This window comes from Platalea leucorodia (genome assembly GCF_965183815.1).
Source record: "Platalea leucorodia genome assembly, chromosome: 4".
Classification (NCBI taxonomy): Eukaryota; Metazoa; Chordata; class Aves; order Pelecaniformes; family Threskiornithidae; genus Platalea; species Platalea leucorodia.
The window spans coordinates 83,082,301-83,102,112 of record NC_138826.1 but is presented as its reverse complement, the minus strand read 5'-3'; the positions used below and the strand labels follow the sequence as shown (position 1 = coordinate 83,102,112).

The window sequence follows — 19,812 nt, the reverse complement described above, 5'->3', positions numbered from 1 at the left end:
CTGTGTGCATACTGTGAACAAATTAAACATTAGACATTAAAATTTCCACTGATATCCTTTGTACAAGTAATAGTGAGGTCTACAATGCAAATCAGCTAAACATGACTTCAAATATATGCTATATGTTCTTTACTTTAGCAAGTTGGTATGTTTAAAGTAAGGCATTTGCTGACATAACCTTATGAAACCAGGGCCAGTGAGAGCTGTATTCCGTTGATTTGTAAGCTCTGCCAAATATATGACGTTAAATCCAATCTGAAATTATCCCAGTGTCTAATCTCATGCTGACGATGAACAATCACTAAGCTAACCATATACAAATAACCTTCCAGTTTCATTAATCTCCTGGAATTTTCAGGTGTGTAGGCAAACAGTTGTGAAATATGCTCAGCCACACATCTGGCTCCTGCCACCCCTGTGTTCTCTTAGCTTGTATTTCTTTGGCTGTCATCCCATCTCCTCTTTCTCCCTTTTTTCTACTTTGGGTGAGGAATATGTGGTAAATAAGAAATCCACAAAACCTGTGCTAGAAACTTAGAGCTTTGCTCTTCTGTAATTCTCTGGAATAAAGTAGAGAAGATATTAAAAAATCCATTTATCAGTTTCTGGGACATGTTCTTCAGCTTCACGGCTCTGTGTCATGTATTGATATACTTGTTTGTTATTGCGCAGAAATGTCAGGCATGCTCCACGATCCTTATTTACTGATGAATATAAAACATTGTACAGATCCCCAAAATTACTCCAGTAACTCAACCTCACAAGACCCAGAAAACAGAAACTTTCCATACATGCTGCTTAATTGCAGAATAGTTGTGTTATGTAGTGAGCCCTGAATACTCTGTCCTACAGTTATTTAGACTCAGGACCTCACGGAGGCTGCATGCCTGCAGCCCCAGCCTCTCTTCCATTAAAAAAACAGGCATGGAGCTGGGGTGAGGGCACGTACTCAGTATTTAACTCCCAAGCATGGAGTTACGATGAGGTGAGCACGCTAGGATTCATGCAGCATACCAGGATTTATGCGGTGTACCAGGACAACAATTGTCTGGCAGACTGTGCACCTGAGCAGATGCCATTACAGCCACCAGCTGTCAAAAATCAAGTTATAAAATTTAGCCAAGTTCATCTATCAATACTTACAAAGTCGATCATCACACCCATGAATTCTATCAGATTGCATCCCACTTTTTCTGCTGTAGGAACAGTAAACCAGTCACCCCAGTTAAACTAACCTTGATGCTTTTAGGACCAAGAATATTCAAAAAGGACCATATTAGCCTGAGCCTTGTGAGTGATGTTCACAGAGCTCCTATGATACTAAAAACACTGACATCTGCCACATGTATTGCACAGGTCACAGTGCTACCTTGGCTTTACAGTTACGCCTTCTGTTCCACAGCTGTATGAGCAACGGACACTACAAGGCAAATTTATACTATAAATGCTCTGGAGCAGGAACCGGGTTTTAGTATTTTTTTTACAACAAAATGGTGTCCTGGTCCTTTACTGGAGCTCTGTTGGGAGTGTAGTAATGCAATAACAATCATAGCAAAAATGTGCAATAAAAGCACTCCGATATAAATGTGAAGATGGAATATATTACTACTAAATATACCAGTAAATATTTATATTTCTGCAGCACTCTAAGTTGTAATTAAGATTAGGCCACATTTTTTTATGCAAATAGAAATACAGTTTCACCCCAAAGGCAAAAGTCTGAAAACTTAGGCCACAGATATAAAAATGAGAATATAACATTTAAACCAAAGAATAGAATGAATATTTGTCACAGATTTCCTAGATACTAGATACTTTAATTATTTGGACCAAAGAGTTGGAAAAAAGAAAAAATGTGAAAGACTAAAAATTTGTCATCACTTGCTTAACAATAATCAGTAATGAAGGTGACAGGAATGATGTTTAAGGAGTGATATAAAGAAGCATTATTCAAAACTTTTCTAATATGAAGCAATGGGTAAGAGAACACTGCAAGGCCTAGAGGGCACAGAGGCACTGCTCCTTTAAGCATTATCTTACAAAACTTAAACTTTTCTTCAGAAAGTGCAATTAACAGCTTATAGCAGTTTAAGAGCAATGTATGTATGCTTATTGATACATAGGGATGTGCCATAGCAGAAAATTGAGAGGTGCAATAGATCTCAGGCTGTTTCATGAATGATCTGAGTAAAACTAAACTCTACTCTTCAATGATAAATCTGTAACAGTGGGATTCGCTCTAGTCACAAATCTTTACATAACAAATCCCATTACAAATTTCACAAGTAAAATGAAGAAGTATTAGCCACAACACAAGGTTCTAAGAAAAACATCAAAATTGCAATGGAGATCCTTGGTAAGCTGAATCTATCATTTCAGTGGAAGAATATGACTCCTTAACAGCAGTAACATCCTGAAGCACCCTAATCCATCCATATTTAGGATTTTAGAATATTTGGAGAATAAAAATAGAAAGTAAAAATTGTCTTTGTGACATGATATTGAAAACAGTAATATATACAAGTTACCAAGCACTCGATATCAAAGATTTTATTAGAACAACTATTAAACACACTGGATAAGTGAAGGAATAAAAAGCCTCTCCCTTCAGCTGCATTTTTCCTCAAGAAACTCTCCATGAACACATGAGCACAGACTACTCATCCTTTCTGTTAATCACAGTCTTTCTTACAAATCAGTTTCTTCTCAAGAATACATAGGAGACATTCAAACTAAATGAAAAATTAATGCAAAATTTGAACATGACATCAGTATTTTAGGATCTGTTCCAGTTGGCTACATGCTAAATGGAAGGGTAAGAGAACACAGCATTTCACGATCTCTTTTGAAAATACCCTAAGACATTTGGGCAGCTACAAAATTCTGCTCTGCAAAATCGTTTCAGTGAAGACCAAAGTTGCTGAGCCTATTTAGCATATATTACTGGGTTGCCAACAGTGCACTGTGGCCAACACATAAATAGGCCTAAGTGACTAAGGAAAGTTATAAAAGGAGAAATTAAATCTACAAGCATTTTTTATCAAGAATTTTGTGTATCAATACTAAAATACATGCAAAATCATCATCTGCTGTCACTGTAGAAAATACATGGGTTTTCTGTACTCAAAATTGTTTGGAAAATTTTTCTCTGTAATACATATTTATGGAAATTATACTGAGAAGCCACTTTTGCAAGTGGAATAGTGATGTTGTCTCAAATATGTCAATAGATATTAATGTTCTTAACTGACTATCTGAAAAACGCATTGAATTTTAGACCTATTCTGCCCTGAATTTACTGAAAAATGCTTTTGATGGAAATGCAAAGATAAGCTCTGCTGCCCTTAATATCTACAAAGAATTTTAGTGGTTTTTTCCCTCAGAACTTAGATCAGAATTAGTTAAGGACATAAAATGAAATAGCTATAGCAACTTAACTGATTATTGCTTGTGCTTATTTCTTTTTGACTTTGTAAAAAAATAAGACAATGAAGGATGTAGTGTTGATGTAGTAATTTTCAACCTCTTCAGCTGCCATGCCACATATCCTAATTCAAATGTGTAGAGACAGAAATTAATGCTGTGGAACACAGAGTATGAGAAACATCTACAAAAATAATCATCGTTTTGCTTCATTACTGCATTTAAAACTTAAGGGCAACAATAACTTTCTGCAGAGTTAACATTTAAACTGGATGGCTAAGGTTAAAGGCAGAATGAAAAGCAATTACATATAGCACATAAAGGTTACATTTCAAACCAAGATATTTTTAATTACGTGCATCTTTGCAGAAAAGATATAATTTGGCACAATTATATAGACATTTAAAACTAAAGTTCAGCCCACAAAGGAGGTCTCTCCAAAGTTAGACCTGTGTAAATTTATAGCTTAAAAAAAAAAAAAAAAAAAAAAGTAGTTGAGAGTTTACAAAGCAATAACTTTCAGTTAAACCATTCTGAGAAAGTATGGTAAAATGAGGTACTATAGATGAAGGCTGTTTCAGATTTTTTGCAAAAAATTATACTTAAAGTCACTTATGCATACAGTGCATATAGTTTTTAGTTGTGTGATTACCTAATTCTCAAATAAAAGATTTTCTGTCCTTATGAATTGTTTGCAGCTTTTTATATGCTTGAGAAAAAAAAAAAAAAAGAAAGTTATGCGGTGTCTTTCAGTCAAAAGTTTTAGATTCTTCTTATGTGCTCGCTAATCAAGATGGTGTCTTGTTACCTGAAGTCAGTGAGGAACACAACTGGGGGCCCCAGTTGCTAGGGCTTATACGTATAAGCCATCTAGCCTGGCCCTCTTCAGAAAAAAAGTCACTGAATTTCACCCAGTTTCATCCAGAGATTTGATATCCATCATTTCTGAATTTCGGATTGATGAAATTCTGTGTATATTATACATTCAAGAAATGAACGTGCTATTTTTCTCAGCAAACTATTCCTTTAACAACACTTCTACTCCAAAAATCACTTTGCATTGTATTACACACAAAGGCTAAGGCAACCAAGGAAATCCTATAACAAAAGTGCCTTACACTAATAGGACCTGAAACAACTGGGGATAAAAATATGTTTTCACATGCAACCATGGGTAAAAAGAACACACCATAGTTAGTTGAGGTTTCACTTTAAAATATGTATGTATTAAATATTATAGAATATTTCATTAGCAGTAATGGTACTACAGTCATGTCTGCAGCATCCCTCATGGTCAGAGTCAAAACTGTTCTCCACTGTTAAAAGTATTTGCATTTTTTACTAGTTTCTTGACTAGCTCTGCATAGCAAAAATTAGGCAATTAACATGGTATTTCAAAGTTCTTTGGTGAATAAGTGGCTACGTTTTTCTGGTGTTTCTGGTATGGAATATAAAGAATCATAGAATCATAGAATCGTTAAGGTTGGAAAGGACCTCCGAGATCATTGAGTCCAACCTATTAACCTAACTGCCTGGTCTACCTCTAAACCATGTCCCTAAGCACCACATCCACAAGTTTTCATAAATCATAAATCATCCTTTCTCTTCAGTGATGTAAATAATTTATGAATGCTTTCACGAATGCTATAAAAAACAGCATTAGGGCACTCTAATGAATAAAGAAACCCACTGTCAGGAAGAAACCCACTGCCCAAATAAGAGAATGCATGCAGTTGTATGAAGCGGAGATCTATGGCCCAAATCACCTGCAATCTCTCTGATAACTCCAGGAGTTAAATTTATCCTCAAAGGTTGAGTAAAATTCTGTAGAAGTAAGTAGAAATTGTAACAATGAGGTTTTAAAAGGAAGCCTGAGTGTTTTAAATATAATCTATGTGTCAATTGACAGAAGCAATATCATGTTTGGCATTTGCAAACAGCATTGGCATTTTCAACAAATGCTGAAGAAAGCGTATGGTAGCACAGTGATATATAAACTCAAACCAGTCATTTCTCTAATTTCATATTATACACAGTCCCAGTGTTTTCTGGGTTCCTAAAGTATATCTTTGAGATAATAAATGTAATTAAAGCTGTATTTTTCATGCCACATTTTCTACTAATGAGGAAAGATGGAAAAGCCAACATATTAACCAGAAGCCAACATATTAACCAGAAACAAAGAAAGGTTTTGTAAAGCCACTTATCATACGATTCTTATTAACACAGGAAGATTTTACAAGGGCTGGTAAATGTTTAAGAAGGGCAGGAGAAAATTCATGTGCAATGTAAGTGCAGCTATTTAAAGAATTACTGTTTCACAGTATAGTATTAACTATGTATAAAGCTTAGTTTTACATACAAGCCTTGGGAAAAAGCTCTAAAGGTCATTTTTTGGGAAACTATTTGTTAAGAGTTAAGGGAAACAGTGAAATCTGTAAATGGAGATCACAACAGCTGTCATTTAACACTGCACACTGCAGCAGAAATGGATTTAAAAGAATCACTACGGGACATGGTACCACCAGTCTATCATCTATGTGTCCCTGCCTTGTGGAAGCCACTAGAGCTTAAGTTCCTGGTGATATATGGCACTAATGAAATATCTTAGTGTGTTGTTTGCACATGCTGTAGTTTAGCATACTTTTAACAAAGACTCACACTCATAACGCTAGTAAGAGGATCTCAAAAGCTGTGGAACAAAAGCGGTTATCTTGTTAGTAATTTCAATATTAAAGTTCATTTCCATGAAGATCATAAATGACAAAACCAGGAAGGAAAATTCGCATCCCACTTCCCTTGCAAATGAGACTCAATCTTCTCCAATTAGTGTGTAAAAAGGAAGCTGGTTAGCAGAACCTTGTTGTAATTTGAAAATGTTCATATACTCACTGAAAAACATCACATTTGCCTTCAAAATGTTCATAGACAGACACTGTTGTACCACTGAGCTTTGGCATTGGATGTACCACTTGCAGCTCATCTAATTGCTAGCTGCAAATTATAACCTTCAGTGACAAAACTATTTGGAGAGACCATGGATTATGTGGAACCAGATGAAACCCAGCATCATTTTAAAAGCAACTGAGGAGTAAGCAAATGTAGCTATGTTTTACAGTAATTGTAACTAAAAATGGGAGGTAAATTTTTCAGAACATTGTTAACAATATCTACTATACATCTTAGCTACAACAGACACAATGAATAGAACAACATCTTCCAGTTGTGAACAAATAATGGCTTCCAGAATAAGCAGAAAAGAAAAAAGCGTGATAATTTTGGGTACATCGTGTGATAACTGGTGATATAAAGCAAATACTATAAGGATGATTATGGAATTTAATTACTGTAGACAGTTATCTTGCTGCAGTCTGCACGAAAAGTCTCTAACAGGAATACAGATTGCTGCTATGTTTAAAGGTCCCTTCTACTGCCCCTAATCCATTGCAGCAAAATAAAATATATAGTCAAATAACTTTTTGATAAAATATATAAAAATATGTAAAACATATTTAAAGAATTTTCAATCTACTCTTTAGGTATAATATATGCCCATTTTGTATCTCCGCCATATCTAGAAGCCCACTGCTTGATTCAGAGAGCTTCTGCTGCTTGTCAGGAGTACGACACCTAAATTTAGCTGTCTATGCATTAGGTGTCTACCTATGAGCTGCTTGTGAGAGTCAGTTGCCTAACATAGGCATTTGGTGTCATCGTAGTGACAAGGGGTATTCCTTCCCCATCTCTAGCTCCAGACAGACACGGCTCTCCTGTCAATTTTGTGCTGTATTTGGCAGCCTTGGCAGATTAACCACCAGGTTAGCTGGCAGACCGGATTTACTAGAGCTCCACAGACTACAGTTGAATTTCAGACATCTGGCTCACATGTAGACACCCAAATTCAAGAGTCCTAATTCTGAGCTGAATCCCGTGCTCTGTAAGATACAGTGTAATGTTTATTGTTTGTAAACAGGTTTTAATAAGGAGCTGATGTACCCTGTAAGTATCCTCCAGCTTGACACAATTTAAAACCAAGACTTCGTATGCAGAAGAATAGTTAATGTAACTGATTTGGTTAATTCTACTCCTATAACATTGTTGTTAAACCTGTAGTAAACATAAGAATTCCCTTGATAATTTGATGTATATTTTATATTGCAATTTATAGAGATAATTGACTTTTTAAAAATATTACAAATTGCTAGCATATTTAAAAATATTACATAAAATCAAAATAATGTCTATGCAGCATTTATGTGAAAAGGAGATAAACTACATATTCACTTTTTAATAGAAACTATTGCCTTCGCAGAATCAAAACAGCAATGAACCATTTGGCAGACATTCTTGTTTCTGAAAAGTTCAACTGAACCAACAACAGTGACTTATGCCATATCACTAGTCACTATTGGAACCGCAAACCAAAGTCCTTCTCTATTACCCTGGTATAAGATTACATATAAATACTAACTACACAAGCTAAGTTTCCCCAATGGGTCCAACTGTCCATCTCAATTGTCCTTGCAGTTTAAAGTCAATGTGTGTTACTACTCCCTATCAAATACGAAGTGCTTTGTGAGATGGTGTTGGCAACTAGAGCTGAAATCAGCTTTGCCAGAGTTCCAGATGTTTTCACTCCCTTTGGTATGTATGTAATATGCTACAAAGACTGTTAAATGAGAGCTTATTTACCATCTAATGATGGAAAGCTATAGTCTCTCTCTCAATATTTTTTCCCTTTTATATAAGGATATTTCCAGTAAGCACTCATGAGTGTCTGCAGTTTCTCATTGTTGCTCTGTGTCAGAGCCACAATCATAAGCTTTCAGAGAAAGGTGCTACCTTAACATACACATTTCTACTGTTTTTTATCCCTGAATCTGATACTTGTTATATACCTAATCATATACTCGTTTAATCAGGGGACCAATTTACTGTCATATAGATATAGTCCTAAATATGTAGTACACTCTTACAATCAGTATGAGAAAATGGATATGAAAGAAAATATGAATTCTCTTGGGAGAACAGATACTGAGTGACAGGAATACAGAAATTACTGAAAAACATACATTCAATTCCCTTGGAAACTTGGTCCATTTATTTTCATATATAGTACAATAAATTTTTAAAGCTCTTTATTGCCTGTGCGTTCACTGTGGAACCTAGTATAAAAACAGGCTTATATATTGCTATTGTCTAATTAATTTTGTCTCATTTAAATAACTAATTGTGTGAATATTATCTGAACTCTTGTTCAAATGCATTAACTGTTTGAAAATAATCCACTCATCCGCTTCCAAATCTCTTCCCATCTAGCTCTTTTCTTCATTATTATTTAATTGAATTTCCATTTTTCAGCTTTCACAGTTGCTCATAAGAAATTGGATTAACAGTATTCAGATTGTGTTAATGGTCATGTTATGCTTGGCTGATTAAATGTCCTTTTAAATGCTTTTAGTATCACATAGACACAAAGTTTGTATAAATTTCTATGGATTTGGGGCAAGAAAGGCTACGAAAGGCTATTTCAATTTCATTTCATTGTGTATGTTTTTACTCCTTACTGTCAACACAAGTTTCACTATTTTTTTTTAAAACTCCAAATAACAAGGTGACGCTCTAAAGACCTGGTCCCACGCCCAGTGAAGTGAACTTGGATATAACTGGATCATGAGTGGGAGGAATTAGAGGAGTGGGATGCATCTCATCTTGAGTGACCAAAAGGACTGCTTTCTGTTTAATAAACACTAATGCAAATAACAGATTATGCAACATAGTGTAACTGAATCATTTGAACACAAGTATTCTTGACATTATGAAATGGAAGAATAAAAGAGAGATTTTACTTTTGCACAGATAAAGTGCAGTTACTTCAGAGAAGAAAGGGATGATTCAAAATATCTAATTCATAGTTTATACAAAGGAAGTACTAATAACTTAATTGCAGATCCTATTTTTAAGAAGTTACTTTAAGAAAGTAACTTTTTCTAGCTTAATATTGGAAAAAAATACTTTAGGAGTCTCTATTTTACATTATCACACATTATTCTGAATTACAGGTATTCCATTTTTCCAGAATTATTTGGTAGTACTTTAAGTTTGTCTGTGGCTGTTTTCAGTTTCTGCCTTAAGACTGAGTAAAATGACACCAGTAAATGGACATAAACCAAACTAGCTTTAATACAATTCTATTGCTTGTCTGACTTATTTTTAACAGTGTGAGAAGAACATGTCTGGTGGAGATTGAGATGGGGATGGGGATGGGCATGGGCATGGGGATGGTAAAGGCACCAGCAGACTCCATTACTCATATTTTCTGGCCTCAGAATCATCTCTCTGGGGTGCAAAATTCCTTTCTGTACGTGTGTACAGTTGTGTGTGCAATACAATTATGTGTTGCTGTTCACCCTTTCAAACAAAAGAGACCAGTCTGCAAACTACCATACAGGGAAAAAAGCTCTTATCCAAGTTCAAATAGTTATATGGCACCACAGTTCACCATGATACACTGCAATTAAAAGGGAAGAGTTAAACCTAAATTTCAAGGTCGTCCATAATCCTTTCTCCATCAGTGTTAACATTTATATAATGTGTGTATATATATATGTGCGTGTTTTACTTAATTTTATAGTAAAATGGAAATTCAGGTTATTACATTTTTTATAGTATTTGACATATTCTTTGGTTCACTCCTTTTTCATGTCCAACAAGAAATTTGGGAATCTGTCATTAGCTCTTGGATTTTGGTTTGCTCACAAGGGAACAGAAGAAGTGAATAAATCAGTAAACAGAAGGTTGTATTAATCTTACAACCACCTTAAACAAGTCTCACTGAGCAGCTTACTCGAATGTAATTTATCTTTTTTTTTTTTCTGACAGTTTTAAGAAAAGTGACAGGGAACACATGGGATAGAGTATTAAAGAAATTGAACCTCAAAAGGGGAGAAAGTGTTTTATTTTACCTCCTGGTTAGCAGCAGCTAGTTCTTCTTCCAGTGCAGAGACTCTTTCTAAAGAAACCCTCAGTCGTTCCCTTACCTAGAAGAAAAATCAAAATATGTGCAGTAACGTAATTTCTGTCAGTCTTTAAAGATTATATAATCTGCCATATGCACTACCGTATGCCATGCCAGTCTGTTTGCAGGCACGTGTGTTGCATCTTTTCTTGAGACACACTGTGTAGTAAACATTTAAACCTAACTACAGGAAGACTTAACCCATGAAAATAGGTGTCAAACTTCAAAGGCCATACTGCTTTTCCACAGTTTGCCTGTAATTTTATGGAATACACAGAAAATGCAAATATTCTAAAACCACATTAGGCATAAAAAGAAAACGTTTTTCACAAGCATCTTTTACAAAGGGTAAGGAAAAAACCATCTGCAAATGTTTTAAGTCCACTCCATGGAAGATAACTAATCTGTTCATATTAATTGAATGCAACAAATTCATTGAAAAAATAACTTGCAGCATTGCCTTCAGGCACACATATTAAAGATTTTTGATATCATCATGCAGTTTGTTTGGGTTTTGCAAAAAGTCATAAACAAGATATACTCTCATAAGCAGAAAAGACTGCTGTGTTTGTACCAGTTGCATAGATGACCTGTTTTGTTCTAAGGATGTTTATGATCTACTAAAGTATTACTATTATTACTATTGTATTTATTATTCAATATTAATTAATATTAAAGAATATTAATTTAATGTCTTCTGAAGATATATTTACTGTTGTTTGAGTGCTGTGGCTCAACATCAGCTCATGTAGCGATTGACAACCTCAGCTAGCAATGCAGGTACCAGTCTCCCAATATGATCAAAGTGATCTTCAGTGCTGTGTGTAGGTGACTCTCTCTCTGCTGACTATGAAGGCAGCCTATGGCAGCTGCTCTCCTAATCCACACAACTTCTTTAGTCACCTCACATTAAATTACTTTACAACCTGGCTAATCAGCCAACACTCAGGATATATTTCTATCCCCATTCCAGCTACACTGCGATAATGCTGTTACAGATGATGATCCATGAACGTTTAAGGCTATTAGCAATGTCTGTAGGGAAAGTTAGCATATTCTACTAGACCAACAGGTGCAGCTGGAAAACAAAGCAAAACAAAAATCAGTCTTTAATGTACAATGAAACATTGTACATTTTCATGTATGTACAATTGTTTTCAGACCCTTGACAAATACAGGAGACCCCTGAAAAGGATGTGTATGCCCTAATGCTTTCATACTTTTTCCAGTGATACCTTTTAGTCTAATAAATATTACCTTTTCTCACATAGTTTATTTTCCACTACTACTGATAGAAGCAAAATTTTGCAAATAGACTCAGTACATGCCAAGCTTGGCTTAGACTTTAATAGATGAAAATTACCTGTTAAGAAAACTGTAACATAGCATGTACACTAATTTTGTCCCAATTAAATTTTAGAACTAACTAAATCTAAAGATCAAATACATATTCAGGAAATGAACACTGAAAAATAAAACTATTCAACCTTTCTAACAAATGCAAATCTAGTTGCTTATGCAGTACTTTGAGTTTTTGGTCCTCTTCACATATTTCAGCTCGGTTAAAAGATACAAAATTTGAAAATATATTTTATGTATTCACATAAATTATTTGAATGCTCTCAGGTAACTATAGTTTTACTATACACTAAACAATGTTGCTAGCCTTAACAGAACAGAAATCATGAGTCAGAGGTGCTCAAAGGAGCAAAAGAAAAGTGAGCTGAAGAGTTTTAAGGTATAAGAAATCCCCAAGACTAGAAAGAATCCTCAATTTTATAGTCCAATTTCTGATTTATTAATTTCCCTCTATTCCTTCAGCACTGTAAGACTGAAAAAAATCAACTGGTAATGTTCCCAAAGTTGCATATTGTATCTTAAATGGGCATTTCCTACAGGGTATGACTACGTAATAAATAGCTGAGCTGCAGTAACTGACTCTGCCTGTTCCTCACCTGATGCAAATGAAGTTTAAGCCATCTTGAAGTAGCAGTGACTGAGCCACCTCTGAGTGGCAGTGATAAGAGTGAAAATTACCAAAAATTTTCATGACTGTTTCAAGTGTTTTCTTACACTAGAACGACGGAATGCAGGGAGAATATGCAACGGAACTCAAAATGTTTTTCCTATGTATTAAATTTTTGTACTATTTTTCATCAAAGATGTATGTAAAACCCTTTAGTCATAAAGCTTGCTTTCCAAAATGAGCTACATAATTTCTGCAAAACATGCTCATAAAGCTTCAGATTTATGGTAGTACATAAGCTATCATCATAGGCATCTTATATAAATTTTTTAGTATTCAATTCTAACATACTTAAAATATGTAAAATTAGTTTGAAATATTACGTTTTAAATTTATAATTTATTCATAATTTCCATTTAATTGTATTTTTCATAAAAATACTTCACATCAAATGTATAATGCATCAATTATTCTGGCTGTATTTGACAAACTGTAATTGTTTAAATAGCTGAAAAAGTATTTCTTAATTCATTCACCTTTCCTTTTTCCTATTTTTAAAATCATATTCTGCTTGAAAAACAGCATTATTTCACCAGTTCTACCAACTTCCAAGGGCTGCTTCATGACCTGCTTCCCTATCCAGATGGACAAAAAGTCCAAGGCAGTATGAGTTCACTATCTGGCACTTGCATCTCTCTTCTCTCCCTACTCCATGCTCTCTGCCTTCCCAGAGGTTCCCGATTCCTCTGTGGATCCCAAAACTCCCTTTCTGTATCCTGCTTCTCTTCCCACTACCATTTCTGTCTTTCACTAGTTCTTCACTATTAAAGTCCATGTCCTACCAGTGAGGGGTGTAGTCCTGTCTCAAGAGACCAGATTTCAATCTCTCTAAATACAGTGGCAGCTGACACACAACAATTTCTTAATGGAAAGCTCAACCCAGATGAAAAAAATACATAGAAAAATGACAGTCATCTTCCTGGCTTCAGTCCTCTTGGCTGTAAGCACTGCTGAGGGACAAGATGATTGAGAGAAAATTCACAAGACAGTAGTTGTCAATAGCTGAAATGAAATGCAATGAGTTGGTAATTTTACTTTAAATTTTCATAGGTTTCCTGAAACCTCCATGTATTCAAGCCTAAGTGTTTTATAAATCAGAATGCATGTTTTAGAAATATGTTATAAGATGTCTAACACTGGCATTCACTTTGAATGGTGTTAGAATTTGCAAACCAACTAGGCCACATTACTGAGGAGGTCACAGCTCCACAAGGAGCTGGAATCAGAAAAATTATCCTTAACCTTTATACACTGTGGTACTGTAGAACTGAATCCTATGGACATTTTAAAGCCTGAAAACACCACTTCCTGAAAATAATAGGCATTTGTTTTGAAGAAAATTTAGGAGACACATTTTTTACATGGTACATCAGAAAAAAGAGGTAGAGAATTAATGTCTTTATTCTGAATATCAAGCTATTATATTAAAATCCAACTTTTTCCATTCTTGTCCCATTGTCAGTAATAACATGGAACAGTACCAGTGTGACACAGAGCGACAGTTGGAAACCGTTTGCCTTGCCTTGCCTTGCCTTCCCTCCCTTGTATGTACCCAGTTAATGCACGGCCTTTTTTATAATGACCTAACCAAAATTGCAGTCTGATGGCCCTTATTTGTTCTCTGAATATAAGAGTTGCTAAGGGAACTGAAAGCAACTCTGCCTCGGCACAGAAGACTTCTTTTTTCCTTTCATCTGACCAGTGAACAACTAATTCAGATTCACATTTGCCATGGTGACAATGGAAATGTTGCAACTAATTCTTCATGTTCAACCACATACATAGCAGCCGTTAAAGTTGAGGGAAATCTTTGATTCTATCATCAGTGAAAAAGAGGAAAAGTGCTACATCTGAATCTGATCTGAAGGAGAATCTGATCTGAAGGAGAAATCTGCTCTGGTTTCCAGCCCAGAAACTGTAACTTTATTTCTCACTTTAAATTTCTTTCTCAGTCTTCAACTAATTTCAAAATAAACTTGAGGAAGAACACAAAAGCTGAATAAAGTTTTCAGGTTTCAGGAAAGAATACAGGCTACAAATGCCATACTAACGTATGCAGTATACACATATTTTGAAAAAGATTTTACTCTGAGCAATATTCACCAGTTAGTAATTGTATTAATGTTTTCCTGAAGTTTGTAAGTTCATATTGAATAACCTTCAAATCTAAACAGAGGGCAACAGCCAAAGCCTCTGAAGAGCCATATACAAATGTATTGCGAAGAATTGTGTGTTGGATTCCTTCTTCAAATTTATGTTACAGCAAACAAAACAAACAGAACCAGACTCATTTCTGAGAGGTCCAGGAAAGGCTGTTGTTCCTGGTCACTATCTTGTTAGAGATAAAGGAGCAAGAACAAATGCAAACTGGTTTTATCTGATAATTTGGGTTTTTTCCACATGATGAATCCAAATTAATGATTAGAATATTACATTGTTTTCTCTTTTCTAGAAGTCAAAGACAGTAAGTGAGCAAATATAGTTCACAGAAGTAAGCATCATCTTAGTGAGATTGTATTTATAACTTCAGAAATAACATACTACTTAAATTTCATGTGGTCCTTCAATGTATTTCTATTTTCTTGTGCACTAGATAAAGCTTTACTAAATAACGTTTCACAGAGTAAGATTAATCAGATATCACCCGATCTATCAGAATATGCTATAATATGCATTTTTAAAGGACAGTTTCCCATTACAGTGCCACGGACGCAGCAGAAAAGGGTTGCTCTCTCCATCTTAGAGGGTGTATCCAACATGTGCCCAGATGACTGGGTATTCCTCTGGCTTTTAAATGCAACCACATTATCTTGAAATATAACATAGTCAATGCCATGTTAGCACTGCTGTCGGTGCAAAATATCACCCATCTTTCTCCGTCTCCTAGCAACAGCTTCCCACTTTTTTCCTTGCTGTCAAGTTCTTTCTTCTTTCTCTCCAGATATGCAGCCCACAAAGAGCTTTTAAAAAACACTTGCACATGCTAGAATTGAATCACTTTTTTTTTCATGAACAGTCTATTGTATAAAAGCTCTCCTAGCTACCTGCTAATGAATAAAAAGATAGTGATAATGTTGACATGAATAGGTTGTTTTTATTTGCAAGAATATTAGGTATACTTTTCTGCTGTGAATTGATCTTAAGGGAACAAGTGTTTTTTGAATCCTAGCTAGGTCTATAACACCTGGTAGTTGCTTTCCTCTGTGAAGATCAACTGGACACATTTCTTAAAAAATCGACAAAAATTGGGTTTGGAGAAGAAGTTGCTTCAAACAGCTTCTTCTTTCCAAATGCACATTTTAAATGTTGAACCCAAAGTTTAAGGCAAAATAGGAAAAACATCTGCAGGAAAATAAACATATTCAGACAGATATTAGAAGTCAATTATAGCTATAAAATGGTATAAAAAAAGCAATCAGTTTTCTAGTTTTTGTTCTTCCTGAATTGCATATAAGGAATATGTACTTCCTGACCTACTCTGTACTCAATGCCTATTCTAACCATGAAGTTAATCTGAGCTTCTATTTTCTATTCAACTCTAATGATGTCTAGTAAATCTCGTCTTCATTTGCTGTATTATAAACTATTCCATGTATATTCATATATAATATCACAAAATATTTCATAGTGCTGTCTTACATTATTTCTACAACTTTTCATTGCATGAAATAAAACAAAGAAAGATACCAGCTACTTAGGAGCAGTAAGAGAAGTCTTTGAGATCTGAAGCATTAAGAAGGTGAGCGGTGATTAACTGAAGAGAAGTTTCCTATGAATACTGCTACAAATTTCAAGTCACTTATGCAATAGCAAAGGCTATTAGAAATGTTAAGTCAGAATTTCACATTGGTCCCAGTCATAATCAGTCCTAACCTCTAGTGTTTAAAACTTTCAATTTTTTTAACAATGCTCATTGTTTGTGGGACATAACCTAACCTTACACTTAGACAAAACAATCACTGACTTTAACTTTAAACATGAAGAAAATCTAGAATTGGTAGCAGAACTCCCCATGTCCCGTGTGCTCAGATTTCTAAAAATTTCAGCATAATTAGATACATAAAGATGTTTGAAAATATGTATAGCTCCTGTCAAATTAAATTTCTAAATAATACAATTAGTGCAGTATCAATTTAATTTGCTATGATACAACTCACCCAAGGAGACACAATGAGATTTCTTTGAGATACACATAAAATAGTAAATATTCATAAACTAAATTAACTCTTTCATTATCCCCATGCTCTAAAGCGAAAATTCTCACAAAATACAGCTGTGCAAGAACAGACTATGAAGGCTGTTGTTTGGCACTGCTAGGATCTCATATGGATAATGGGGTAAAAATAACAGCATACTCTTACTACCTTCCACACACTAAGATGTACCTCTTGGGTTCAGCCAAACAGGACTGGCTCTCTCACATGGGAAGCTCATAACAAGCTTTCATTCTACAGGGGGTGAAGGGATGCTGAAGGAGCAGTCAGACAATGAAATAACTGTCAGTGACAGTCATGCTTTCTCTGAATAATGCAATCATGGGCATGATCTCTCTATGGTGGTCTATCTTTTGGACAAAAGGTAAAGGCAAAGCCCAGACTTCATGTAATATATAGAGAGCCAATAGGCTTTTTGAAATAAGATATCATTCCTGGTTGTCCTTATACTTAAGCCTCCCTGGAAATATAAATGCTGAATTGATATGTTTTATTTTCCATCTTCCGTCTTCCAGTCTGTTTTGTATTTTTCATTGCATTTTGTTAGAGCAACGAGGATGTTTTTGTAGTTCTTGTACTGTGTACAGAGAAATCCTTGCATGACCATTCAAGTTTTGTGGCAGAGCGTGTTACAGCACCTTGAGATGTTTTAGTGTAGGAACTGAAAACATGAAAGAAAATTTGCATTTAGGAAGAATGTAAAGATTTTCTTGGGATTTTTGTAAGCTTAAAAGGCATTATGAAAATATCTTGTTATGCTTTTTTAGAGGTGTAATTATTGGTTTCAATGTCAACATTTTTTGTGAAGAAAAAAATTAAAGAAAAGTTTCCACTATTCATTTGCAAAGGGTCATAAAACATTTTCAATGTACTTTTGACGGTTTTCATTACTCTTTATCCATTAACCTAGGTCAGTTTTGGGTGCATTTTCTGACAGGGCAGTGTTTATTACCTGTGACTTCAGTATATCATATATCATGTTTTTTTGCCTCCGTATTTACTGCGAAGTTCTGCCCTCAGGCCTCCCTGAGCATAGCAGCAGAGTCTGTGGGAGTGAAGCATAACCCACAACACAGGAGGACAAGACACACGTAAGTCAAAGGGAGTAGATTGGCTGCATCCAAGGGTGCTGAGAGACTTGATTAACTTGTCATAGTGAGGCCTTTTTCATCTTTAAAGGTAACGGCAGTCAGGGCAGATTCCTGACGAGTGGAAAACCCACTAATGTTGTGTCTACTGTCATGAAAGGCAGGAATTACCCTGGCAAGATCCAGGGACGTATAAGCTGGCCAGTGTTGGGAAGGTTGGAGAGCAAATCTTCCTGGAAGCCATTTCCAGGCACATGAAGGACAAGATGGTGATTGGGAAGAGCCAGTATGACTTTGTCAAAGGCAAATGACATCTGGCCAACCTTATTGCCTTGTGTGATGAGATGACTAGCTCCATGGATGAGGGGAGAACAGTGAATGTTTTTTACTTTGTCTTTACCAAGGCTTTCTGCAAGATCTTCTGTTTACCCCTACAGAAAAGGGTAAGATATGAATTGGATAAGTGGATTATACAGTGCATAGAAAACTGGCTGAACTGCAAAGCTCAGAGGTTTGTGATCAGTGACACAAAGTCCAAGTGGCATCCTATTACTATGAATGGAATAACCCCAGGCAACAAGACAGGCTTGGGGAAGAGAAAGTAGTTTTGCAGAAAAGACCTAGGGGTGAATATGGCCAGACACACAGTTCAGTCAGCAGGTTGACGGAAATGATTATTCCCCTCTGGACTTTTGAGACTGCATCTGGTTTTGTGCTCCCTGGTACAAGAAAGACACTGACAGACTTCAATGAAGGCCCATCAAGTTGGTCATGGGCTGGAGCTCATGGCGTATAAGAAGAGGCTGAGAGAGTTGGGTCTGGTCAAACTTAAGAAGGGAAGGTTCATGGGAGACCTTATTGTTATCTACAACTAGCTAACCAGAAGATGTAAAGAAAACAAAGCCAGCTTTTTCTTGGAGATGCAGAGTGACAGGACAAGAGGGAACAGGTGCAAGACTCAACAACAGAAACTCCAGCTAGGTATTATGGAAAAAAAATTACAATGAGGGTAGTGAAACACCAGAATAGGTTTTCTCCCTGGAGATATTCAGAAGTCAATTAGACAGGACCCTAAGCAACCTGAAACAGTTAGCCCTGCTTTGAGCAGGAGGTTGGGCCAGATGTCCTCTAGGAGGTCCTACCTACATTATTCTATTAATCTCTGAATAACTTCAACGAATTTTCATAGGTAGATTAATAGCTTATTTCTGAAGGTCTGAAACAAATCTAACTTATATAATTTTTCTGTCAAAGACAGTGTAGAATAGATGACTCACATGCCATAAAGGTGTTTTAGCACATTTGGGTGTATGCAGTCTTTTTTACTTCCATTATTTTCAAATAAAAATCCCCATAATGCTGACAATGTTGGTGTAATGTGATAGTATTATACCATTAGATATACGGATGATATATAAAACGTCTTTGATCCAGTCCTTCTAAACAGAGATACTATAACATAAACACATAATTTTATACAGGATTTGTACCTAAAAATAATGTGTGCTAGGTTTATAACAAATTATTTTAAAATAATTTACTAAACAGTTTCCTTGGTTGATCTTGGAATGTTTTATAATAAAAATGTGATTTATTATATCAAAATAAAAAAGATTCAATGCATAGATAAATAGCATATAGGAAAAAGTAATTTTGGCCAATTAATTTTAAAACTTGTTTTATAATGTAATAAATCTCCTGTTACTATGATTGCAGACGGCTGATTTTTCTACACTGATAATTATCATTACCACTGAGACAGAGACTCATTATATACATGTGTACCTGTTTCAGTCTAAAATTTTTAAATGAACTGAATACTGTTTCTAACCTCTTACATTAAAAAAAAATAGAATTTTCAAGAATATAGGTCAAAATATTATATTTAGCTTCAATATATTCTGTACAATAATTTTCAAAATGAGACGTCAAATAAACTGCATAGTACCTAAACACTAAAACATTCACAAAAGAAAATGTGTAAGAAGTACATAACTGCTGAATAATCAGAATCTATTTAAAGTTTAATTCTTATTTCTCATA

At 35.2% G+C, this 19,812-nt stretch overlaps 1 protein-coding gene across 5 annotated transcripts in view; it reads right to left on the bottom strand.

Moving 5' to 3' along the window:
- Positions 1 to 19,812, bottom strand: part of PPFIA2 (PTPRF interacting protein alpha 2) — a gene marked incomplete at both ends in the record, with an annotated part of 338,647 nt that overhangs the window by 99,571 nt on the left and 219,264 nt on the right. For 4 of the 5 annotated variants that reach the window (XM_082308355.1, XM_082308356.1, XM_082308357.1 and 1 more), the window contains one exon: positions 10,389 to 10,463. The exons of the other annotated variant lie outside the window; for it this stretch is intronic. In XM_082308355.1, the coding sequence (XP_082164481.1) occupies positions 10,389 to 10,463 (75 nt within the window). The remainder of the gene's footprint in view (positions 1 to 10,388; positions 10,464 to 19,812) is intronic. 5 annotated transcript variants of the gene reach the window in all.